Here is a 27,062-nt window from a genome sequence, read left to right on the forward strand (position 1 = left end):
GCCTTCTGCCCCCTTCTCCTTCTCTTCTCCCTCTGGTATACCTATAATCCTTATGTTGCATCTCCTAATTGAGTTGGATAATTCTTGGAGAGTTTCTTCATTTCTTTTTAGTCTTAATTCTCTCTCTTCCTCTGCCTGCAGCATTTCTATATTCCTATCCTCCAAATTGCTAATTCTGTCCTCCATATTATCAACCCTACTGTTCAGAGAGTCCAGATTTTTCTTAATCTCCTCCATTGTGTTGTTCATCTCCAGTATTTCTAATTGGTTCTTCTTTATAGTGTCAAGCTCTTTTGTGACATAGCTCCTGAACTCATTGAGTTGTCTGTCTGAATTATCTTTTAGGTCATTGAGTTTTTCATAATGGCAGTTTTGAAATCATCGTCATTTAGATTATAGATTTCATTGTCTTTGGGATTGTTTTCTGGGTGCTTATCATTTTCCTTCTGTTCTGGAGATTTAATATATTTTTTCATACTGCTTGATGGCATGGGTTTGTGCCTCTTCATACAGATAGAGTTTAGTCGCTGCTTCCACTTGTTGCCACTGGTGTGTGTGGTGGGGCAGCTGTTTAGATGCCCCAACCAGGAACCCTGTCAGCTGTTACTGACTGGGCCTGGACCCCTCCTCGTAGTCACAGTGGTCCTGTGGGGTCCCTCGTCGGTTGTGGGGGCACTCGCAAGGGGGCCTCAGGCTGCTGGTGCCTACTGCTGCAGCCCACCTAGACGCACTCCCTCCTTGTGGTCTGCAGCAGTGTTGTGGGCTTTCCCATCAGCCAGGAGCAGGATCACCTATAATCTCCAATTTGTCCCTAACAGAGCCCACCATATCACACTTTTCCACTATAAGTCCCAGCAGAGCTATGGGTATCTTCTGCAGTCTGTTGTTAGCTCACCTAGCTGTGCTGCTTTTGCCCCAGGGCCTTCCCGCCTTGCGATTGCCAGTCGGGACCTCTCCACTAGTGCTGTGCAGAGGCTTTCACTGAGGCTGCTGTAAGAACCTGGAGTTCCCCCCTGGGCTACGTAGCTGTTTCACCGGAGCTCTACTCTGCCCCACTTCACTCTCACGGGATATCTGGGAGCCCCTTGCCTCGTCTGGGACACAGCCAGAGTCCGTGGGCCTGGCGGTGGCTTGTAAGCTGCTGCCTTGTGGGGAATTCTGCTCTAGGGACCTTCCTGGTGTTCCGAATGCTGTGCGGGGCCTCCCTGCCAATGGTGAGCAGAGGCCCTCCCTGCTGGGGGGGTGCGGGACCCTGGAGCGACCCCCCGGGCCACAGAGCCAGGTGTTGGAACTCCACCCAGTCCCCAAGCGTGTCCGTGAGAAGTCCGGGCACCCCCTGCACCGACCCGTGCGCAGGAGACCATGAGCCCAGCAGCAGCTTGCAGCCTGGAGCTGCCCCGGGGGATCTGCCCACCAGGAGCTTCCCTTTGTCCTGGATTCTGGGCGTGGCCTCCCTGCTAATGGCGAGCAGAGGCTTTCCTTGCCAGGGACATGCGGGAACCTGGAGCCTTCCCCCGCGCCACAGAGCCAGGCGCTGGAGCTCCAACCGTGTCCCCAAGCACGTCTACGGGAAGTCCGGGTGCCCCCTGCACCAAGCCATGTGCCGGAGACCATGAGCCCAGTGGCAGGTTGCAGTCTGGAGCTGCCCCGGGGGATCCGCCCACCGGGAGCTTCCGTTTTTCCTGGATTCTGGGCGTGGCCTCCCTGCTAATGGCAAGCAGAGGCTTTCCCTGCCAGGGAAATGCAGGACCCCAGAGCCTTCCTGCACACTGCAGAGCCAGGCGCTGGAGCTCCAACCGTGTCCCCAAGCATGTCTACAGGAAGTCCAGGCACCCCCCTGCACCGAGCCGTGCGCCTGAGACTGTGAGCCCAGCGGCAGCTTGTGGTCTGGAGCCACCCCAGGGGATCTGCCCACCGGGAGCTTCCCTTTGTCCTGGATTCTGGGCGTGGCCTCCCTGCTAATGGCGAGCAGAGGCTTTCCCTGCCGGGGAGGTGAGGGACCCCAAAGCCTTCCCCCACGCCGCAGAGCCAGGCGCTGGAGCTCCAACCGTGTCCTCAAGCACATCTACAGGAAGTCCGAGTGCCCCCTGCACTGAGCCGTGTGCTGGAGACCGTGAGCTCAGCGGCAGCTTGCGGTCTGGTGCCTGCCCAGCCCGCCATGAGCTTCTCTTTGTTCTGGCTTCTGGGCGGCGCCTCCCTGCTAATGGCGAGCAGAGGCCTTCCCTGCCGGTGGGTGCAGGACCCTGGGGAGTTCCCCCTGGGCTTAGGTGTGATCACGGGGTCTTGGGTAGGGGTGTTGTCACCTGTTTCCACTGTCGCTCCACTGGTGAGTGCACACTCCTGCCCTTGGTGTGTGGTGATGCTATGGGGGAGTCCGCTGGAAGAGAGCCTCCTGCAGGAACTAGGCTGTCTGGGGGTCGGAGGTCAGGGGTCGGAGAGTTTTCACCTATTTCCACCTCCTCCCGGGGGGAAGTCCATCCACCTTCCAATGTGTAGTAGCACAAGACTTTTAGGCATCTTGAGATGCTATCTGGATATCCTTTGTTAATCGGTGAATGTCCAATTAGTTGTAGATTTGACGGGGGAGAGACAAAGAAGACCTCTCACTCTGCCATCTTGGTCCTGCCCCCCTCATCCATTTGCTTTTTGACTGTTTTTCTCCCTCTGCTTCCTCTTGCCTTTCTAATTCTTATTGGCATTGAAATCCCGGATAAGTATCCATTGTGTGTACCGAGTTGGCTGCCTTATTCTGAAGGGAAGCTTCAAGTCAGGGAGAAGGGCACAAAATTCCATAGAATTTTGGAGCAGGAAAACACTGTAGAGGTCATCTGCTTCAAATCCCTCTTTGCACAAACAGAAACAATGAAACAGGGTACACAGCATTGGTGGCAATTAGAACCAGTCTTCTGTGTCCAAATCCATCATTTTTTCACTATTCCAGGCCACTGTTTATGGGCCATTCCTTTATTTATCAGCCACTAGGCACCTGCTTTGTGATAGTCACTGACTCATAAAGGAAAGTATAAGAAATATCTCCACTCTCCTTCCTCCCCTGACTACAGTTCTAATCTTAGGAAGAATAGCTTGAAGGTTATTGGAGACCGGGATATCACCTGATGGATTGCTTTTGGTACTTTGACAAAAATGTGAGCAAAGGATATTGAAGTCGCTGATTGCTGTCTTGACTGTGGTCTGCAGGGACTCTGATTCCATGAAGTGGATGTTTAAGAGGAGGGCATAGGAGCAGACAGCAAAACCAGGCCACGGAATAAGGAAAGCAGGGGAGGAATGAGAACCTTATGGTGTAGTGTTGGCAGAGTGGGAGGTGACATGCTGAATCTTTACCATGCGGATCTTGACAATTGTCCCTCTCACCTTATACTAATACCTATAGAGGCCACCAGCTCTTGGAGGGCCACAGGGAGAGTCACGTGGTAGTAATCTCCCTATTTAGTGTGTGTGGTAGAGGGGATGTCACTCAGTATGTCATTCAATGAAGTAGTCAACTACTGGCTGTGCTTACATATAGTTCTTCAAAATGACATCTGTGTGTCATTGGCTTCTTTTCCGATAATAAGGATAGCAGTCTAATAACATTGCCACAGAACATTTGGAAAATAGAAAATATACACAACTTGAAAACTACCACTTTTGCATACAGATTTTATATAATTGAAGTCAAGGTCTCACAGAGAATTCTTGCATGGCTTCAGTGACCTAAGTGTGTATTATGCACCTGTTCTGTATCCAGTCAGTCCTGAAAACAATAAAGGAGAATGATGATGCACAATATATCCCTATAACTTTATAGTTTTCAGAAGCACCATCTCACATGTGGCATTTGGTCTTCACAGCAACCCTGGGGATAAGCCTAAGTTATTATCCATGTTTTTACATAGAGAAAGCTCACAGATGCTCAGCGTCAAGTTATCCAGCACAGAAATAATGGTGACCGAATCAGAACACAGGTTCCACTCTGCTGTGCTGCCTAACTTGCTCAGATATGGTGACTGCCCTAAAGAAATGGACGGTTTTGTCGAAGACACAAACACAGTTGAAAGTCAGTTCTTTGCAAAGGTATAAGTGATCAACTGCCACATAAGTGACATAGGAAATGTGTTTAGATAAGGAAAACTTACACAAGTGGCCTGGAATAAATGCCTCTGAGAGATATGGGACTTGTGCTGTGTGTAAAAATGTAAGTAGGAAGTGGTGGAGAAAAGGGAGGAGGGGCTTCCTAAGACCATAACTGGACATAACATATAAAGAGCATAGGCTGTTTTGGTCAGATTGAACCTGAAATGCCAGGCTCAGTCTGGCATTTTCCTGTGGGTTATCAGAAAGCATCTGAGTTTTAAATTGGAGATTGACAAGATGAAGTGGCATTTTAGAAGAGTGATCTGGTGGTACTATGTAAGGTGGATTGAAGAGGAAGACACCAGAGGCAGAGACAAAGCAGGAGCCTCTTGCAGTGGTCAAAGTAAGAAACTAGGAGAACTGATAGTAGAACACCGTGGTGGCAGGGGATATGGGGGGGGGGGGGCGGGGAGGCAAGAGAGACACCTCAAAGAGATGTGATAGAATTTGGATCTAGAGAAGTCTGAAAAGCACTTAGGGATCAAGAGAGGATGAATCAAAGACAAGATGAAGGTTTCAAGCCCCTGCAAGTGGAAGAATGATGGTGCTACTAATAGAAACAGAAAAGTCAGAAGATGGTGAAATCTGACAGGTGAGATGAATTGGATTTTATACATAGAATTATAAAATTTTAAAGAACCACATCAGGCAAGACTGGGGTTCAGACATTTTTTTAAATAAGGAAATTTCTTTAAATGAGGCTTTCCTTAGAAGACTTGTAGTATAAAACAGGAGGAAGTGGTAAGGAAGCAGGAATTCTAGAGATCTGCTCCTTGGACCTTCCATGTCACTGGAGAGCTGATGGGGTTCCATGGAGGAGTATTCAGAGGTAATTGACCCTACCCCGTGCCCTAATTCTTAGACAAGTGGTCTGAGGCTTGCAGATGTTAAGTGACTTGCCCAAGGTCAACCCACTGTTATTGGAAGAGGCAAGGCTAAAACTCAAGTATGTAGTGTCTCTTCTACCACCTCATGGTTGCCTCTCATTTTGAATTTGAACTGGTCAGTGGTAAGTGCAAGCAGACAAGCCCCGTGGTTAGTTGATGATAAGGAACAGAAGTCAAAGAGTTAAGTGTAATGATGGTTGAACCCAGGAGAATGAAAGAACTCTGATAAAAGAGGATAGAGAAGAAAAACTGGTAATAGAACTTTGGCAAGTACCAAAGTTAAGAGTATAAAAGGAGGAAGAAAGTAACCTTCTCCACGTGTACTGGACCAGCAGAGGGAATGAAAAAGTGAGTGAAGACTTAACAAAAAATTAGGAGGAAAAAAACCAGGACCTCTTATGCAACAGAAGCAAGTGAGGCAGATGGTTTAAGAGGGGCTGATATCAGTGATGTCAAATATCACATGGTAAGAGGACTGAGAAAATACAGAAGTCACTGAAAACGTTTCAAAGGATAGCTTCGTGAGGATATTGATGAGAAAGCTGAGATTTTAGGTGGTGAGGCAGCAGACACAGTGGGTATACACCACATACTCAAGAAGCTTTGCAGTAGAACGAAAATAGCACTAAAGTCAAGGAGGGCACGGGAATGATGAAATGAAAGGAATAACAAAAGAATTTTATAAAGCTGGGGAAGCCATATACTTGGTTCTTAGGGGCTTGGGTGGGTGGCAGAGAACAAAAACAAAGCAACAACAAAGCATAGTTCTAGCTCAGTAAATTATTGAAAATAGCTTTCCTAAATGGATAAATTACTTTGATCATTTCTCAAAGTAAATGATAAGGACTCTGAGAGGGGAAATTTCTGCCTTTAAGTAGCTAACTCTTTAAGAAGTCTTTTAAAAAGTACATGAGATCTAGTTTCCAGTTATTGAAAACATCTTCTTCCAGCCCTTTGATGATTCCTTCTAAGTGTCAGAGAAATTAGAGTTAAAAGGTAGACTGAGAAAAGATTGGTTAGATAATCTTGTTCGTTCTCCTGCCAAGTACGGAAGTGTTACCAATTGTGCATTTTCTAGTGTGGAGCACTTTGACCGTGTCAACTGAAAGGTGTTCTTGCCACTTCTCTTGGAATACCATTTCATAATCCTAACAATCTCACTGTGCACAAACTCTTGATCTCCATCCTAATATTTCCTTCCCACTGTATGCTTTGTACACCATTAACAATTTGTCCTTAGTAACCTCCCTCACCTCCCCATCCCATCTGCTCTTATCCACATCCAGTTTGCAATCTCTAGGCATCTGAAACACCTTTTCCAGAACATCTAGTAGACACACAATTGGTCAGGTCATATTAAATCTATCATGGTAAAGCATTTTAATGTAGTAAAAGATAGCATCTTCATCATTTTATATTTCTAATGACATCAGTTTCCCATTCTAATAAGGTTCCTTTCATTTTCCAGAGATTTGGGGTGGGAAGGAGTAATAAGGACAGTGACGTTTTTAAGAAAGGGGCAGAGCCTTTCTAACTTATGAGCCAATGTTTCAGTAAAATGTGTCCCCCACTCACTAAATAGATAAGTTGGAACATCCTAGGTAGAGAATAAGAAACTTTTAAGCTAGGACTTAGACTTGAACTGTGTTTTTTCCAGAGTTAGAGATGAAAGCAGAAACTGGGCATGTCCTCTGATATCTTTGAAAATGTGCACCCTTATTGTTTAACATTATGGTCAATTTGTCCCTACTGTGATGGGTTGTTCTCAGAGAAGATTTTGGCAACTGTCCATTTGAAGTTTTATCGTGTGCTACCAGACAGCTGTCCTGGGTTCACCAGATTTATCCGCATGGATCTCATAACCTGATCATCCCCCCATAGAAGTGCCCAGATAGAAGTCTGCACGTGCAGTGGGCTATGTTACAGAAGAGGAGCACTGAGCTTGAGGAATCCACCTCTTTTATATCAAGCAGTAAACAAGCCTTGTCTTTGTCCCAGAAGGAGACATCAAGGTTGCTTGCCTGTAAAAAGAGCTGTCAGGGCATTGTTTCTAAGTTCAAAAACCTGTGCATCCTATTTTCCCCCAAATATCTAGACAAGATGTCATAGAAACATTAAGTTCAACATTTCCAAAATTGAATGCATCATCTTCTCCCATACTTACTTCTTTCTCTGTTTTCCTATTCACTGAGGAACCTACTCATTCTCAACATTTTCCTCATCCACAAGGTCATCAGAATTTTTTAGTTCTACCTCTTAAATCTCTCTTAGGTTTTGCACTCTGCACACCACTGACTTGGTTTTGACCCTCATCCTGAAAAGTTAAAAAACAGACTATTACAGTAGGCTTCAACCTGGCATCCTGCCTCCAGTTTCACTTGCCTCCAAACCAGTATCCTAAAGTACAGAATTGTTCATGTAACTCCTCTGCTGACCACTCTTCATAGTTAAGCCTTCCAGACAAAATCCAAATTCCTTATCATCATCTACCTACTTCTCCAGCTTCATTCACTGACATTTCCTATAAGCTTTCTTACAGACCTTTTATAAGAATTGCTCACTGGCCCCTGGATTGCTTCTTGTCACTTTGGACTCAGTATCCTTAAAAACTTTGCATTCCTTGGCATAGAGTAGGCATATAATATATGTATGTGGCATAAATATTTATTGGGTGGCTGAAAGTAAAAGCAAGCTTAATTTACATGCAAGGAGGGTTTGGTTTGGGGAATTATTTAGTCCCACATTCTCTCTGTCTATTCCCTTCACCTTAACCAGTTATGATGATGGAGCTCTTTTGACAAACATTAGATAATAATTTATATTTGTACGCAGTAAGTGAAAACATGGAAAGAAGGGAGAGATGTTATTTATATCTACTTTGTACTTTGTAGACTAGCCCAAACTCGCAGCTATCAATAATTGTAATTCTCTTGTTCAACTGAATAGCCCGATTATAAATATAGACAAATCAAATTAACTTTATTTTTCAAGGAACCCATGATACATGAGTCATTATAACACCCTTCCTCTTTTTTTAATGCTGGAAAAAAGATAAAAGCCCAGCACATCAAGTGGCTATATAAAATCACGATCCTGTCTTCTAGCCCTTAATATACAACCATATTAATTTTAAATTTTGTCTCTGGCAAAATGTATGACATCAGCATTCACCCATATCATTAATTCTGTGACTTTGTCAGCAAGAGTCTGAGCTTGTATATCATGCCCCAGGCAGGCTTAGGCTCCAGAGCGCTTAGTCATAGTAACTCTTTTGAGTGGTCACAAGTTGGTGCACTTCACTAAAGGATGTTATAGACCCAAGTCTCAAGTTAATATGCTTGGACACACCTATGAGTATAATGAAAATGATATTTCCCCTTTAGGAGATTCTTGAGGCCAACTTAGTACGATATGCAAGCACTCCTTGGAACCTGCCTGATCAGCTTCATTAGGTCCTGTACCACTTCCCAACATAATTCTCCATCCTGGAGGAGTCAGAAAAGCAGCTCCATCTCCATCCTGGACAGAACTCGCAGTAACACCCAAAGGCTGAAGCATCTGCCAAGCCTCAGGTTTCTGTCAGGCCCAGGCCTGCTGGACTGTTGTGAGAGCCTTGGAGAGAGGTGTCTCCACTCCACGGTCGCTGACGATGACCATGTAGGAGTACATCATTTGTGGTCAGCAGAGCACAGGCTACAATATTGAATCTCAAGAAATATTTCCACAGAAAAGTAGTCCTAGGATTCTTTCTTATCTTTCCATCCTCATTTGCCCAACCCTAAAACATTATCAAAGCACCGCTTACTGGCGGGCTACATCTGGCTCCTCGTAGATGTTCATTCAGTAGCAGTTGTTGGGGTCTGCTCAAAGTCCCCTCTCTTCATGACTCCAGCTTTGAATATGGGGACAGGTGTCTAACAGCATTCTCGAATGGTCTCAATCTATTCTGCCCTTGCCATTTATTGCTGACTCCTGACATGCTGCCTGCCCTCTATGGTCCATTTCCCTAACTAAACCTGGATCCTCAACTGTGTGATGGCCCCAGGACACCACTCAGTTTTGGCAATTAATGTGGGCCTGTTGTCTGCCAAACCCTTCTCAGTAATTTCATTTGGTCCCAATTATCATCCAGGCTCTGAACAGATCACCCTTTATTGGAGATACTGTTTCTACTGACCTCAGGGGTTCATTATTTGTATTCTTAAATGATGCAATCATCATCCTAGTTAATGTTTTTCCATCTTCCTTCTTCCTAAACTTCTGTTGGGAGACTTTTACAGAGCCTCAGCCTGTACTCTGCTTAGCAATCTTACTCTCCCAGGCATAGAAGCCTAGCACCATGTCCCTGTGGGACCTGTATGTCCTTAGGGCACACCACTAACAGAACTCAGCAAGCTCCTTGTCCCCACTAGCCCAGAGAGATGCAGCATCCACACAGCCTTCTCTGCTCCAATTGAGACACAGCCTAATCAGAAAACACCGTATGTTATTTCATCACAGAAGGACTTCCTATTCCTTTCCCTGTAGCTCCCCTTTATAAAATGTTCTAATCTCATCTAATAAACCTTTGGGTTTATTCTGTCTTGAAGTTCCTCATTGTGTTTCCACTGGGGCTTGTTCCCAAGATCCCTTTTTGAAGTAGAAGAGCGTTTCTCATCTCTAGTGACCTTTTATGTCCAGCTGGCTCCAGACTTGCCTTGGGCCATTCCCTAAACCCTCTCTGACCCCAGTCCTCATGGGCAGACTCCTACCATCAGCCCCAGGCTGTAGTTGGTACCCTCTGATCTGGTTCCCATCTTTACCTTACCCATCCTCTCTCGGTCTCCATCACTCAGTCTTCAGCAGATAAGTCTGGCCTTTAGAGGAGCCTCTAAAACGCTCACCAAATACCACCAAGTGCATGTCTCAGGAGGGTCTTCTTTCCTGGCAATTTCTAATTCCCTCAGATTTACAAATCAGTAGCTCATGGATTAAATTAAGCTTGTGGATCTATTTTGATTGGCATGCACTGAGGTATTTTTTTTTCTGTCTTTTCTTTTTTTTATCTGAATGCCTTCAGATGGGGTTTGTGCTCTTTTCATGCCCAACATGCTCCCAGTGCTTTCCTATATGGTTTTATCTGGCCAATTTTGTTAATTTATATTAACTAGCTAAATATCTATCCTATAACCAGTTCCAGGCCTGGTAACACCTGCCAAACCATTTGCTCAGACCATCTAAGTTCTCCTTTGTCCTTCCCTATCTGTCCTCTGTCATCCTGGCAGATTCCCCATCATCAAATCAAAACAGTGTCCTTAACCCTTTGCTCAATATGCTAGTCCTCTGAAGCTTATCTTTCCAGGAGAAAATTCCCTCCAAGACTCAATTACCGTAATGATTCTACTATCCCATATATGCAGGTCTCTGACCATTACATTTGATTTTCTATTAAATCATTCTCCAGTTTGAGTGCTAAAATCAAGTCTGGGAGAATATGAGTTAAATATTTTTCTCTGTTTTTAAATAAAAAAGACCATAGACAGAACTAAAAATAGTCCAGCCTCAATGTTTCATGCGCTATTGGCTTGTTGTACAAGTCTTCATTTTTAGTTTCCAAAGAAAAGAATTTCCCAACCTTTGCTTTATCTACCTTTTGCAGTTGTGTATAAAGACTATGCTTACTCAACTTAAACACTCCTAACAACAATTGTATCTCACCTTCGCAATGGGCCCTGTTTCCCCACACACTCAAACAAGTTACTAGCCTAGTATTATAAATCAGTCTGTATATGCTTTTCAAGAGAATTTTTCGTATTTGAAATAAAACATGTTAAAGTAGCTACAGTCAAATACAGTTTTTGCTAACAGGATTTAATCAAAACATGGACAAAAACCTAAGATAATTGGCACCAAATGTGCCACTTTTGGAGAGCGTTACTCGGTTTGCTCAGAGTGGTAGCTAGGAGCTTAAGTTCTAGAATTACTTTTCTACTGTTGGGCAAATAGATCAATTACTTATAAAAGTTGATCTTCAGTTATAAATGAAGTGATGTCCTGTTTTATAGAATTTAAAAGACCTGGTGGCTTTTATTGAAATTCACAGAATCTACATAAACACCTCTATGGTTTTTGTTTTTTAACTTTATAGGAAATCAATGTGTTGACAGTTGCATTGGTCAACCAAGACCGAGAGAACAATATTGAGAAAAGAAGCCAAGGCTTAAAATCAGAGAAAGAAGCTCTGCTAATCGGTAAGGAAATTCTGTTTTCCTCATCTGTTCTCTTAAATAATTCTCAGGTAATTTACTTAAATAATATTTAAGTAATTCACCTTCAACGTGTTAACAATTTAAACAGCTTTGCCTTCTATCAGAAGTGAGATTAACTCTGTCAAGATTGTATTATGTACATTTCAAATTAGGGTTGTACAAACCAATGAGGGTTTTGCTCTTCTATAACCATGTATATTAGTTAGCTGTTGATCATAAATCTGAGTACTAGAAGACAGATTAATTTGCATCTCACATGTTACAAATCTGATTTCAAAATCTGGACTCATCACTTCCAAGTGGAGGCCACATTGAATCCAACCCAAACGTTCCAAACCAAGCCAGATCCCCAGGCTCAAGAGAGACCATATCCTGAGGTCAGCCCAAGGCCAGACCTACAATGCTGATGATATAAGGGCATCCAGACTACCACTGCTGGGCTACTCTAGGACAGTCTAATCCAGGCTTCCCTGCCCAAGTGTGGATCCATTTACCCAAGTTAAATAAAACAAGCTGGCCGCTAAGCAAAGGGAAAGTAGAAGGAAGGACGTTGCTGTTCATTTAAAAAAAATCACTTGGCCCACAAAATACATCTAGGGTGGCTTTTTCTGTATCTGGACCAGAGGTGACGCTCTAAATGTTCCCTTTTGATCATCCTCATGAGCAGATTCAGAAGTAGTACTTATTCTCACAAGGAAGAGTTCTTGATGAGGACGTGTTAGTAATGTGCCTGGAACCCTACCTTAGGAGCCTGTATGTTTAAGGCTGTTTCCGAATTCCTCAAACTCAGAGAAAGAGAAGCCACCATCTTCACTCTGTGATGCACAGCATTAGTTCAAGCTGCGCCTTGGCACTGACCCTAGACTGGGGTTCCAAGTTTAGACTGGCTCCTCTGTGGCATGATTAAGAGTGAAGAATGAGGCCACTGTACATGTGAGACACATTGTTCTGTAGTTCATCATCTGGCAGAAGTAGCACCTGGCTGCATTTTCTAAATACTGCATGTACTCACCTCAAAATGACAGGTACACCAGGGCCCGCAGAAGCTGGCACAGGAGGAATTAAATTCAAAAGATAGTCCAAACTTCATCCATCATATATAGATTTTTCAACTACAGGGTTATTGAATATGACATCAACTTAGAGATACTCCAAGGAAAACCAATTATTTTTTTCTCTCTGATGATATACAGCCGTAATCACATGCTATGCACAAGTTTCATAAGACATGCTGATGGGCTCTCAGTTCCAGGAACCCAAAATGAACCCATATGTAGTTGGCAACTGGATTTTTCTTCTATTGCAAATGTGTCAAACTCTGACAACTGTTTCTCTTTCTCTCAGTTTGACAAAGTTGTTATTTTCCCCATGATGCTTTTAGTGTGTGAACAAAGCATGCAACAATCCACAGTAGACTCTCTCTCTTTGTTTGTCTGAATAATACAGACCACTTAAAGGTTAAAAAGTGGGAATAGGTCTCCATTTTCTTTATTTTATTTCCTGCCTCTCACTACAGATTGCTTCTCCTTGTACGTTCTACTTGAAGAACACAGTTCATTTACAATATCTTCTAAGTAGTTACTATATATGTACATACATATATACACACACACATATATACACGCATATATATATATACACACATAAATTTTTTTTAATCAGCTACCTAAAAATTTAAAAAATGATGTGCTTTACACACCGAGGTTAACAGAAGTAGAAAGGAAGGTTACATTTATAACATGTCACTTCTGCTGAGGTCTTCAGTATTAGAAAAAAATTTTTTAATTGGTAAATTCAAGTGTGTTAGAAAGAAAAAAATTTGATAACTCAGGATCTTCAATAAAAAGTAGGCACAAACAACTCTAAATTTTCCAGGACTTTCCCCCTTAGTTTTGGTCTTTTGAACTGGTCTACCTATGTTAGCTTTTGAAGTTCAGGGTCGAGCAAAAGAGAAACAGCATGTGATACTCATTTTAAATCAATTTATATAAATGTTTAGGTAGAAAGGAGGCTGGAGATTTAAGTTGTTGATTAAAATAAACTTAGTCATTTAATTTTTCCCTTCTTTTCTCCATTTCCTCTCTACCTCAGTATTCCATTTTACTCTAGTTAATGAAGTTTGATTACAGATGACTTCTTGCCCAAACCCTCTCCCCAAATCTCTAGGCATTTACACTCTTTTGTTGTCAAAGAGAGAGTAATCATCCAAAAGAATGCCAAGGTAGGGAAGAGTTTCCAAGACTGGCAAAATGGATCCTGCCAAAGGATGCAATTGCCCCCTGCCATTTAACACGAACCTCTGCTGGTTGAGTTGAGCCATTCATACTTTGTAGATACCTGAGTGTTGGGACCATGAAGACCTCTCCTGCAGCTTCTGGAATCTAGAGAAGGACTGTGATAGGGACAGAATATGGGTCCAAAACTGCTCGGGACCAGGCTAGAGAGAGAAAGGAGTTTCTGGTGCTGGGGCTACACTTTTCCGAAGAATACTTGTAGGCACAATGATTCTGGGAGTCCCCTGGACTTCTGGGTATATCTGGAGGGGTCAGGAATACTCTTTGAAGTTTCCCTGGAATCTCCCCTTGGAATAATTAAGCCTATATAGAGGATAGAATGGGCCAGCTCTAAGTCAGTCTAGAAGGCCAGGAGCACAGCAGAAAAATCTCCCTTGTATTAGAAATACTTATTGGCAAAATCTCCATCACATCTGGGTGCCTACTGTATATACTATGTGCGAATATTTCAGATAACTTGACACCCTCGTGAAACACACAAATGTTATATAAAAAATGTACAGTGGCACAAATCTTGATTGCCTGGAAGAGAAGGCAGGGGGTTGAGAAATAAGCTATTCAAATGGATTCCATCTACAGAGAACATAAAACTGAAGCTAGAACTTCCTAAACAATGAGGAATCCTAGTTGTTTGTGATTATTTGTGACACTAATTTATCTGGGCAAAAGTAAATATTCTTTCCAGACATTCTCATGACCATTTTAAGAAATTGGAGTCTTTAAGGCACATAAGTTAGGTATATATTATAGAAGATCAGTGGGATTTCATTGATAACATTGTTGGAGCTTTGAAGATTTGGATCCTGAGTCCCTTGGGAGTTTAATCATTCTGCCAAACTTTCTGCTTGACAATTAATGGGCACTGAGTGCCATGTTCCAATTCAACTAAAGAAGATAGGCCCTTAGAAAGCACTTCATTATTGTGATTTCTGGATTATTTATTTTGCAATCAATCATTGTGAAGACAGGTTGACATATAATTGGACCTAAAAAAATTACATTTTGATGGGGACATTGCAGGATAGCATTTTACATCTCACAACTCTATAGTAACCGCACATTAGGCCAGCTTGACATTGCCTAGTGTCTATGCCAGAACTCCTGGTTCATTTCACATATGGCCTACATGTTGGATCTGGCATGCATTGAACTTGTGTGGGATAGAATGAGTCAATACTTTTGATTTAGGACCAAAACTTTGGAGCTGTGTTTGCCTGGAAACCACTGGCTATTGTTATGAAGGAGAACGGATCAAAATTTTTTTATTCATAGACATATAGCTCTGAGGAGATATTGACAGTATAACTCTGGGTCTGTATCACTCCATCTTCTCTTGCTTTTTAATTAATTCTACTCAATAGATTTCCAGTCTCAGCAGCCCTGATTGGCACCTTGTCAATGCTAGTCATCATTGTAAACCCCTCTAGGTAGAGTCAAAACCTTCTCAACCACTCTGTTTACGAAGCAGCTGTTCCTCAATACTTCCCCAGACCCCCGAGAACTGCCCTCAAATTCTCAATGATCAGGCAAACTTCTTTACGTATCATCCTGACGCCTCTGCAGCTCAGGACATACATACTATGGGTAACCAAGATCCTTCTTTATATCAGGCTCTCCCCCTACCACCACCACCACCATTTCCATCGTTGTCACCATTTCACACATCTGCACACAACCTGTCTATGTCCAAATTAGAATGTTCCCCCTAATAGGTGGGTATTAGGAAGCAGATGAATAGAATGTAGAAAAATACACTTAAAGAAGGTTGAGTAGTGATTTTTGGTCTTTTCAGTGAATAGAGTTGAGGCTATATGTAGGCTGCACCCGAGAAAAGTAATTTGAAGAGTGTTTTCTTCTCTGGAAGCTACTGACCATAAAGAATGAATCATTGACCTAAATCTTGTTTCCGAGAACGAATATCTATATCAATAAATCAACAAATGTTTGTCAAGAGCCTGCAATAAAAATTACCAGCCTTCAGTGTAGAAAGGAATCATCTGGGCAGCCTGTTTAAAAGGCAGAATCCCTACATGGAGATTCTGTTTATTGTAAAACTAACATCTGAGGTGATATCAGAGCCAGCACTTCTGGGACCATGTTTTGAGAACTACTGTCCTGCCATCTGCCAAGAGCTGTGTTAGCTGATGGTGGTGATAAGGTGATCTCTTCCCCCAAGAAGTTCATAGACTAGAGAAAGAAAGTGGTTAATGACAATGAAATGTGGTTCATAGTAAAATCAGAAACACAGAGCAGGGGCTATGTGTGCTACAGATGCCTGGTTGTAGGAAAGGACAGTTGAGCGAGTCCTAAAGGATGCATAGGGTTTCTCCAGATAGATAAGGGAGCCGTCAAGGACATTTCAGATACAAGGAACTATTTACTGAAAGGCCCAAATACAGTCTCAGAGATTTAGGTAAAATAAGACAGGTAGACAGATCGTAACAACAACAACAAAAAACCTAACCATACAAGTTAGGTATTACACTCCCCAAATAAGTGGAACAAACTGCTTTCTGGAAAATGAAAGCTTTTTAGAATCCCAAGGCACTGAGAAGTATCCGACTAAACCACAACTGTTTAATCAGTCTTCTGCCGTCCACTCACAGTCCTGCCTCTCTCTGCTTCCTCTGAATGCTTTATCGCTCTGCAGCTGCCCAGAGACAACTGTCCCCTCGTGGCTTATTGGGAAACCCAGATTTCACATAGTATCCTCCTGGCTAGCTCTCTAGTTCAGTGTCCGTGGAGCCTTCATATGGGCTGTAACATGAAGCAGGAATATTTAAGACTGGCTTATGGTCAGGCTTCCAGCAAGACAGCTGTTCCTCTGCAGAGCTGAGGTTCCTGGAGATCCCTGGGGTGCCCCCCTGCCCCAGTGAGCTGATAGAGCCCGGGGTTTCCTGAAATTTCCCGGGAGACTGTCAACCAGTGTGGACATAAGGAAAGCAATTCTCAGCCAGAATTTACAAGTTGACACAGAGACTTTGGAATAAAACTCCAAGTAGCCTGAGGATAGGAGAGTGTATTCTGGTGGGATTCCATTTCTCACTCAACTCAAAGAGAATAAAGCACTCCCCAAACTGAATGTACAAATTGATATTTTGTTCTCATCAGGTAACCAACCAGATTTTTAAAATAGGAGTCCATATGAGAAAAAGATGGGAGTAGGGTGTATGGCCCTGTGACAAACCACAGTACCTGATGATCTTTAAACAGCCCTGACCTCACGCAGAATATTTGTGGATGGAGGCATTTGATACACTGGGCACATCGCTTAACCCCTGTGTATCTCATTCCTCATGTTGTATAAAGTTAGGAGGTTGATTAGAGGGTCTTTTTCAACTCAACACTCTGTAATCTATGAGGACTGTAATGAAAGCTGCATCGCCCTTAGGCAGTGATCTCAGATGTAAGTAGAGGGTCATACCTTCAACATAGAAACATGAACTCTACTATCTTATACCTTTAAAGCAGCTTCAGGTCATGTGTAGACACTTCTAATTGGTCTCCCGTTTCTATTTTGTCTGTTCACCACACAGGAGCTTGAATGATAAGTTTAAAACATAATTCAGATCATATCATGCCCCTGCTTAGATCCCTTCTGTTGGTTTCCTACTATATGTAGAATTTAATCCAAACCCCTTACTCTGGCATACAAGGCCCTACGTGATCTGGCTTCCCACCTACCTCCAAACACATTGTACCACTCTCCAGCCAGGTTTGTTCCTTCCGGCTCATTTCCACCTCAGGCCCTTTGCACTTTCTGTTGCCTGTACCTGGAGTGATCTTCCCCTGGGCTCTGTGTTGCTGGCTCCTTCTCATCTGACTCTCAGGAAAATTTCCCTTCGCTCAACCTCTGGATGTAGTGTCCCTCCACCAAGTTTGAGGTTACCCCCCCCCCCCCCCGTTCCATCTATTACCTGTTTTGTTTTCTTCACTCTGCTTACCACTGTCTGAAACAATGTTTCCTTTCTTTCTAATCTTCTTGTTTATCATCTGTGTTGCTTACTTAGACTATAAATTCCCCAAGAGTAGGAACCTTGTCTGTCTGCTGCAATGCTGTTTCCCTAGCACCTTGGCACCTAATTGCTGCTAAGGAAATGTTTAAATAAGAGTGAATGAGGCAGCAAAAATCTAGCACTATCCAGCTAATTTAAATGCTCCTCCTATGGTCTTAGTGAGCTCTAAAAATGAGAATAAACTAGACGATTTTGATGGGAAAGCTCAAAAAGCCTTTACGTGCCTGATTAAATGGGCCTTCCTAATGAGGGATTTGCCACAGGTTGTACAGAGCTGGATTGTATATCTTTCTAGTCGTTTTTAAGGCCCTGAGATGTGCAAAAAGTTCAAGAGTACTGACAGCCTTCTCTACTCCTTTTTTATTTTCTTAAATTAGCTGCTTGTGGTTGTATTTTCCACTGTTGGGAAACCCGTTCTTAAATATGAAGACGTCTGCTTCTCTATGGAAATGGCCAAGACCAACTGTTACGTCCATCCCTTTGCAGATCCACCAGCTCAGTAATGGCTGAGTTCTCCACCCTCAGGTCCTGGTGTCACTTTTACCAAACCTTTAGTTCCCTCCCAGGAACCATAAAATAGTCTCCATTTTCTGGGTTTGTAGAATTTTTCACTAGATTTTGAGTTGCAGCTATCCTATTTTCCGTTCTCAGGAAATATCCCAGTTCCTTTAAAGGAGCTGCAAAGAGGCTTTATTTTTTTTACATAAAGAGGTTTATTTAGGAAGCTCTCCGCTAAATGAATCTGATCCAAAACTCGGGCCTAGAAACTACATTTTCTCCGGTGGCGTGACTGATGCCTCTGTGATGCTACTGGGATGGGCAGCGGCAGGAGTGGGGACTGTGAGAGGAGCTGTACTTGGAAGGAGGATGACTAATATTTCCCGTTTGTGCTATATGTCTAGCAATACCGAATAACATGGTTGCCATCCATAGGAAAAGCTTGGGAAACCTTTATTTAACTGCCTGCCTTGGCCCCACATGTATGTAGTGTCAATTGCTAAACTTTTATAAAGAAAAGCTAATGGCTTGTTAATATCAGCTACCACCTAGATGGTTCTGATTACTGTCCTAAGGAAAATTACTCATGGGTGGGTCAGGATTTCTTTGTTTTTTTAAGGTATGCTTTTTTTTTTTTTTTTTTTGGTAGGGAAGATTGGCTCTGAGCTAAGATCTGTTGCCAATCTTCCCCTTTTTTTCCTCTTCAAAGCCCCAGTACATAGTTGTATATCCTAGTTGTATGTCCTTCTAGTTCTTCTGTGTGGGACACCACCTCAGCATAGCTTGATGAGCAGTGTCTAGGTCAGCTTTCAGGATCTGAACCGGTGAACCCCAGGCTGCTGAAGCAGAGCGCGTGAACTTAACCACTAGGCCACCAGGCTGGTGCCTGGGTCAGGATTTCTAATCTGATTTTAGAAATATATATAGAAATCATATGAGCATTTGCCACTTATTTTATGAGCAAAATAGTTTTGATAAACATTATCCATACCGAGAACATCCAAGTTACTCTGTGCTTCTTAATCCATTACAGGATGAGTTAAGGGCAGGAATCACCAGTGAATAATGCCTCAAAGTTTGCTGATTTTTGGAAGAGTAGTACATCATCGATTAGTACTGGTAGCAATGTTTAAGGTTCTTGTTTATCCCCATTTATCAATAATAGAACAATAGAATTTTTAAAGAAATATACTGGTGTTCTCAGTACTAGAGGATAAATTCATTCAACGTACATTTATTGTAAATGTATACAATATTTCCAATACTGCACCAGAACATATAAAGACTGTCTAAGGGCAGAGTTCCTTGGGGGTGTAGACCTAAGATTGGGACTGAGGGACAGTAAATAGCGAAGGAGCAAGTCCATGTACATAGAGGGAGGCCAACATCACGGAGGCAACAAAAGCAGCACTCCAGCTCCTCCCGTTTCTGGTATCCCTAAATTGCCTCCTTCAGCACTTCGTCTCCTAGGCCAAGAGTTATCAGCCTCTCCTTCACAACACCTCCGCCCCCATCCTTTTCTGACTCATTCTTTTCATTCTACTGAAGACATTTATCTTCACATCACACTCCCATGGGCATTCATAGGAGAGGCTGTGGGTTCTCCAGGAGATGTTAAGTCTGTCCAGTGGGGAGATGAATATGACAAATGTTTTTATCTGGCTGCTGGGGCCCTTGCGGTAGTTTACTGGTAAGACTGCTCAAGCCCCTCTACCTTCTGAGATGCCCCCTTGCCCCATGGGAAACTCACACATCCTTGTCACCCTAAAGGCTGCGGTGCCACACAGCTCCCCATCTCAGCCCTGCCGTCCCCTCTGTGCTCAGGCCAGTGCAAAGCCGGATCGGTCTGCTACCTGAGCAGATGTCCAACCCAGGAGAGCACTGCTGCTTCCCCCTCTTGCAGCAGCCCTCCGGGCTCTGTGAGCCACTTTCTTCAAGCACCCCCTACCCTCCCTGGGAAAGCCTCTCCCTAGGAACACCCTCGCCTTCTCACAAAGCCGGGGTTGACTACTCCTTCTCCCTTTCCTGTCCTCCTCCTTAAGGGGCGTGGGACTGCCTGCCGTTTGTTCAGGGCTGTCTGTAGAAACCTTCACGCAGACGTAGTACCCCTGTCCTCAGCCTAGGACAGCAGGGAGAGCCCACCCGCAATCCTGAAACAGAGGCAACTCCCCCAAGAATTCTGCTCCTCTCTCCCACTTCAGAAGTGCAAATGAAAGTGTTATGTTTTAAACACTTCTGTTCTAGTTTTTTTTAAGTAAATCATTCATGAGCTTCTGTATTTTAACTCTTATTAGTAACAGAATTACTTAGAATGCCACCTCACCAGATTTGAGAATTTCTTTCCCTGAGAGCAGGGAAGTAGCTGCCAGGTCTATAAAATTAAACGATATATTAACAAATAAGGTGGTATAGGAGGGAGAAAAAACAATTCCACTTAAGTATATTAAAAATGGCTATTTGCCACTGAAAGATATTACAACTACCATCATTATGGTCTATCATCGCCATTATTTCATGAAAGAAGGACATTGTAGTAAAAAAGGGAGAACATAAACTCAGAATAAAATGGTAATTCTTTATATCTCAAGAAAAACAGGTTAATCTCTGAAAACTGAGGTTTTAGCTTTATGGAGAAATGTAAGGAATTGTTTCTATCTTCCTCATTTCACTGTAAACCAATAAAAACCTCATGAAAGCAGAGTTCTGAGGACAGGTCTTTGAGAGTGCTTATCGAGAGTCTTCAGTTCTGTGTCCTCAGCTCAAGGATAAACTGGGAGCTTTCCTTCAGAAACTGATCCCACTCATCCCAGAGCCTCCCAACCATCCCACAGGAGAGGAGGGGGCCGTGGGGCCTCTCCCAGATCAGTCCAAGGGCCCCCTGCAATTCATAGGACGACGTCGTGCGAGAACGATGTGCTCAGCTAGTGCCAGCCCTGACTGCCATTCATGCAAGTGGGGGTCTGCCCTTTGACCTTTGTCTCTCAGGCTCCAAAGCTTCACAATAAACAGCACGAGAGGGGTTATCCTCCGATGTAATTCATCTTGAAGCCCGTTTAAAAGAGAACCAAAATATATGTCAGTGTGAACACAGTTTCTTAACAGACAGCAGCATACAGTCTGTGGAATCAACATCCTCATTTTCACTATTTCGATTTGGATATAGGAGCGGGGAGGGTAGGAAGCTAATGCCTTTCCTTCAGCCCTGACGCCTGCATCCAGCTTTTCATTTGTCAGTACCTTGTTGACAGTTGATTTTCACAATGGGAAAGCCTTCTGATTTATAATCAGACTCCAGCCAAACCCTCCATTCCCAGACCTTCTAAGATGATCTTGTAAATTACAGCAGGGAGAACGAGAGGGCAAGCTGGCTCCCTTTAAACAACAGCCACAACCACGGGAGATAGGGAATGTTTCCAGAAGGATTTGTGCTTCCTTCAGTGGAGTTAGGAGAAATGTGGATTAAATACTTTTCATAACCAGCAGCTGTAATTATCAGAGAAATTTGAGGCAGTGTGACTTCTCACACAGCTGTATGAGCCATTTTCATACCGCGAAGTCCACTGAGGAAAAGAAGAGAGGGAATTTTATCCTTCCAATAACTACAATTTTGTATTGGTAAATCAAGCATAAAATTGGTAGTTGAAATGCTTCCAGGAGTCTTTGTTTAGAAATACCTTTATCCATCTATATTTTGTCTGAGTCTAGCTTTTCTAACTACTGTCATTCCAGGAGATGGAGTGTTCCGTGTGCCATGTTACTATTACTGTCCCCAAAACGTGCTGCTATTGAATGCTTGCTGAGTGCTCTTAGAAATGGCAAGACCATAACTTAGCCTGACAAAACCGTCTTTGGGGTTAGATGACATTATTTGACTGAGACTCTTATTTGCCTCTCAGTAACGTCCACTGTTTGTCTTTTTAATTCAGGCATCATATCAACGTTTCTTCACGTCCATCCTTTTGGAGCCAATATAGAGTATCTCTGGTCATACATGCAGCAGCTGGACTCCAAGGTAAATGTCTTTTCTGGAGTGGCCTTGCATTGCTGAAATTGAGCGTGCCGATCACTGGCTGCAGGCACACCCTGCGGCAGCTGCGTGAGGGACATAATCACTCCTCCTCCTTCATAGGAACCTCGGTTTTCGGCAGATCGTTGTCTTCCTTCCACTCACTTTTGTCTTTGTAGAAAGAAAAGCCGTTATCTAAAATGACAACGACCTTCAGCAGAGGCCAAATTACTTTGAAAAGCGTATGAGGGACTTCAAATTGCAGGTTGGCTTGAAAGTTCCCAAAACAAGGGAGAAATCAGGTCAGGATGGCTAATGGGGCATTATCCTTAGAGCTATTCTCACAGGATTCTGTGTTAAGAACTCCACACAATAGAGGAAAAATCACCCCAAATAACATAGAGATCTGATATGACTCTCAAGAAAACTGTATTAATGGTTGTTTTTCAGCATTATTCTCTAAGTGGAAGAAATGACTGCAGAGTTCTTCTCAGCTGTGCTCCTCAGGGTCACCCTCCGGGTTGGCACGTCACTCCTCATTCCTCTGAGGCTCAGTCTTTCTCATCTGCAAATTAGCTATACTCCTAGCCCTTTGCAGTGTTTGTGTGCCCAAGGAGAAGGGAGAAAAAGAGCTCAATTTATGTATTGAATCCTAGTGAACAAGGGGGGCCCCTGTCGAAATAAAGTGATGTCATTAACCAGTACTGCCTGGGGAAGCTGGAAGGGGATGGACACAGAAGCAAAACAGAGAAGCTAGGCCTGTCCTTGAGTAGCTGGCTAAATGTCCTGCTGGGGAGGAAAATGGGAATAAGAAGCTCTTCCACCGAGCACAGCGCAGTGCGTGGAATTTGTAGGACGAGGCCCACAGCCCACAGTTGTATGAGCTGAATACACATAGGTCATTTTCAATTTTCAGTGGTCAGGATCAATGAAACTACTATACCGTGCTCTTATTTTAATTCAAATAATTCAAATAAGATCATGATCTTACCAATTCATGATCCCACAACTGCTTGCCCTTTCTAATGGGTCTTATACTTCCCCTTTGAGACAAGTCATCCGGAACAAAATTATTCTTCAGTCATGGAGATTCATGCCCTTTCGTTCCCACACAGCTGGTGATCAGGTAGACCAAAGCAGAGAAAGGGAATGAGGAGACGGTAAGACTTGTGAAGTTCGGAATCATGTTATTGTCTTCTTTGTGGCCTCCCCTCACGTGGGCAGGGAGGTAACAGAAAATGCTCACGTTAACGCAGACGAAATGAGAAGGACAAGCTATACAATGTCACTTTGTGGAAATAAAGCTTTGAAGGGCTTCTTGGTCTTTTTTCCTTCGCCAATATCATTCTTCCTTAATATCACCACTACCTTTGCCTGGACCATTAAACCAAACACTGCTTGCACCGATGGGCTTGGCCTAGAATAAGCCCTCAAGAAATGATTCCTGTTGTCGCTCTTGTCCTTCCTCTCATATTGCTGACATTTCTTTCCTTCCCTTTCTGCAAATCCCAAGTGGGAAGGCTTTGTTGAGAAGCAACTGTTGTTTTAGTATGAGCTGAAATGGCCAAAGAATCCACTTGTTTTTTATCTAAGAATTTCAGGCCTCTCGTCTCCTCTGCCCCATCAGTGGAGGTCAATGATCTGCACATCTGTGAGATGTGTGTGTGAGTTCTCACACATGCGTGTGCATGCATGTGCACGTAAAATCACCTGGGCAGTTAAAAATGATGAATTATTTTGGTGAGGTGGAAGCTCTTGTTCTAGTCGTACTCTCAGGACAGTGTCCATCATCCATTTGCTCAGGTGAGGTTTGTGTGGTCTCCTTTATCGGTCTCTGAGGAAAGAACCCACACACCTGGTTCTGGCGATGAGATGATGGTCCTTTCCGGAAGGAATTGAATCAAGGAGAATTCCATTTCACCTCAGACTGGTACTTTTATTTTAGAAGATAATGCAGAAAGTATTTCCCTCCAGAGGAAATACACAGGGCCTGCCCCAGACAGCCCTCCATGGCCTGACTGAAATGCTCAGTAGAGCTGTCAGATTTTTTCTCATGCCTGTGGTAAAAAAATATATCAAAAAAGTGCTCTGACTTAAACTCCTGGGTACCAGGGATTGGACCAAATATTCTTTCCATCCCAGTGAGGCTGAAAAGATAGTTAGACTTTTTAATCCAGAGAGCAAATTATTGCTCTGTACTGGAATTCCACATCCTCAGGGCTTTAAGCAGAAAACAAATGAGAGGTTTGCCCTCTAAGCATCCACGAAGGCCTCGTCCTTGCATCAGCTGCCCCGAGGCTCAGAATCCTGCAGCCACGGACAGCCATTGATGCTGAGGCTTTCCGGTGCAGCGGCCTGGTGTGCCTGCCTCTGATCAATCAGAATGAACTGAGTGTCACCTGGCCCCCACAGAGTTTTGGTTAATGTTGCATTAAGGCAGTGGATTCTGCCTGGCCTCCGCAACACAGGGGGTTTGCTGACTGTAGTGGGACGGCTTTTTAAAATTTCCACTTAGAACAACACGGTTCCTTGAGATTGGACAGCATCACCATTGCCACAGTTGTTGTAAGATAGCATTTAGATTCTGCCTACCCCAGTGCTGATGAGAGCAAGGAAAGCAGGCTCAGTCCGGCCTTAATGGAGCTGTTTTTATTAGGATTTTCCCAAAGGCCATATATGTGGATAAGAATGATTAGAAGTGGAAGAGAGACAGGAATTAATTTAAATTATGCTGGGCATGTAAATTGTACATGGCTCCCTAAAACTGTGTAGCCCAATAATAGGCCATTTTCCAGTTAAATATTCCTCCTGCTCTTGATAATGATATTTGCATATTTTTTTCTTCTCAGTCTCTTCTAAACCACTCACTCTCATTTACTCAGCTCTCTTGCATTGGAAACATATGACCAAGTCAGGAAGAGTCATTCAGAGGAAGATAGGGCAAGGGTGGTGGGGGGAGATGGCTTCCTGAAGTTTTGCTGAGTCAAAAATTGTGCCCTGGGCACAGGCAGGTAAGCTCTTCAGAATAAGCAACACTATCTTGAAAATGGTTTCTGATCGATACACAGAATCTCCCATATCAGCCCCAAGCCATTAAGCCCAGTTGCTGATCCTAGGCAGCAAAGAAGTCACGTTTGAGTTGAGCATTAGCAGATGAATATTTCCTATCTTACAGTCAAGAGGATGGATTCCTCTCTCTTCCCCTAGTTTATGTATTCTTTAGGAGACAAAGACCCAGTCATCCAAGTGTGCCTGGCTGCCCCCCTACATACCTGCAGCCTCTTCCCTAGGCCTACTAAATGGAAGACTTGATTCTAAAAACCAGACTCAACATAGTGTAGCCGTAGATGCTGGAGGATTTAGAAAGACCTGCCATTTTGGCATGAGAACACTGTTGGTGATGGGCTTGGGTGCTCATGGGCATGTGCACATTTCTCATCAGAGGAGCAAATGACGTGCATTTCTGACTAAAATCTTACCTCTGGAAACACGAAATTAAAATATCTTGTCAATTCCAAGGAAATTCAAATCAGCCTTAATTGTAGAGCATTCTTTCCCAGATTATAGTTAGGCACCAAGTATGGATAAAAACATTCCCAATAGGGTTTGTAAGATTGCCCACCCGAATAATCTTTAATATTATGTATATTCTGGTGTTCTCCTAAATAGCCTCTGTCACAGTATGTTAATGAGTGAATGAGTTTTCTGTTGCTTAGGCTGTAATGACTGTGTTTTTTAGATATCACAGCACCTCTAGAGAGCATATGACATATGAAGTATAGGAGGTAACTACTTCCGTTTGGCTACATAAAGAATAAAAAGGAGTTGCTCAGCCACAGGGAGAGAAATTGACAAGGTTACAGGGAACCCAGTGGATGCTCGGATAATTCACTGCTTTTCACATACCCTGCACTGTCCGGGGGACTAGGAGAGTGGAGGATGGCCAGGACACAAAAGAAATCTAAGAAAGAAACTTGCTCTCAAAAAACTTGTAGTCTAGTTGAGGAAATGGTATAATATCTATGAACTAACTTGAGAATCAGACGTGAACTAATGAAGTGCTAAATTGGGCAGGCAGATATTTAGTGAAATAGGAGTTGGAGAAGGGCGAAATATGTCCAAGTCATGATTAACAGGAGGTATCCTTGAGTCTATGCTTGTTCTGGTGGCTTCCCTCTGAGGTCCTTTAGCTATCAGTGCCGCATTTCTTCCCTTTCTCCTCCTTCTCCCTTCTTTCCTGCCTGCCTTCTCTCATTTTCCATCCAGAGCCTTTCTTTTCTCTTTCCAATTCTTCCATTCCTTCTTCCAATTCCTTCTATTTATCTTCTTCTTTCTTTCTTTTCTTTTCCTCTTCCCTCCTTTCCTTCCTCCCTGTTCCTCTTCGCTCCAGTTCTTTCCTTTTCTCTTCCTAATTCCCCACTTATTTATCTTCTTTCCTTCTTCCTCCCATACTTCCTCCTTTGTGTCCTTCCTCCCTCCCTCCCCTCCCTCCTCTCCCCATCCACGTTCTGTATTTCTCTCTGCAAATGTTTATTGCAAGGTGCCTATGTGCTGACACCGTGCTTTGCCTAGGGATATGAAGAGTGAACAAGATTTAAGTGTGCACTGAAGTCTAACAGTCAGTTTATCCTATGGAAAGAAATCTGGTTTTACAATTGGCTTGCCTGACTCTCCAGCCTCGACAAAGCCTATACCAGTGTCTTTTCAGTGCCTGAAATGAGAACCCGTCATCACTCAGCTTCCCTTGCCTGACTGGTGTGGGACGTGGAGCCAACTATCCCGATAATAAAATTGATTTATGTCTGCCTGGGTCAATTTATACATGTGCTGAGAGGCCTGGCAAGGAGGCAGGGGCCTTGGACTAGAATCAGCACTTCAGAAAATAATTCAAGCAGATCTTACAAATTACCTCTGCAGCGTTACCACCACACAAAGCCCCTTGGTTACACTGAGGCTTTATTTCTTCTCATCTTTTC

At 43.4% G+C, this 27,062-nt stretch overlaps 1 protein-coding gene across 34 annotated transcripts in view; it reads left to right on the forward strand.

Moving 5' to 3' along the window:
* The window catches only part of ENOX1 (ecto-NOX disulfide-thiol exchanger 1), a 536,764-nt gene that overhangs the window by 503,489 nt on the left and 6,213 nt on the right, over positions 1–27,062 (forward strand). For all 34 annotated transcript variants that reach the window (XM_070578360.1, XM_070578374.1, XM_070578365.1 and 31 more), the window contains 2 exons: positions 11,152–11,254; positions 22,007–22,092. In XM_070578360.1, the coding sequence (XP_070434461.1) occupies positions 11,152–11,254; positions 22,007–22,092 (189 nt within the window). The remainder of the gene's footprint in view (positions 1–11,151; positions 11,255–22,006; positions 22,093–27,062) is intronic.

Source organism: Equus przewalskii, chromosome 16 (assembly GCF_037783145.1).
Source record: "Equus przewalskii isolate Varuska chromosome 16, EquPr2, whole genome shotgun sequence".
Lineage (NCBI taxonomy): Eukaryota > Metazoa > Chordata > Mammalia > Perissodactyla > Equidae > Equus > Equus przewalskii.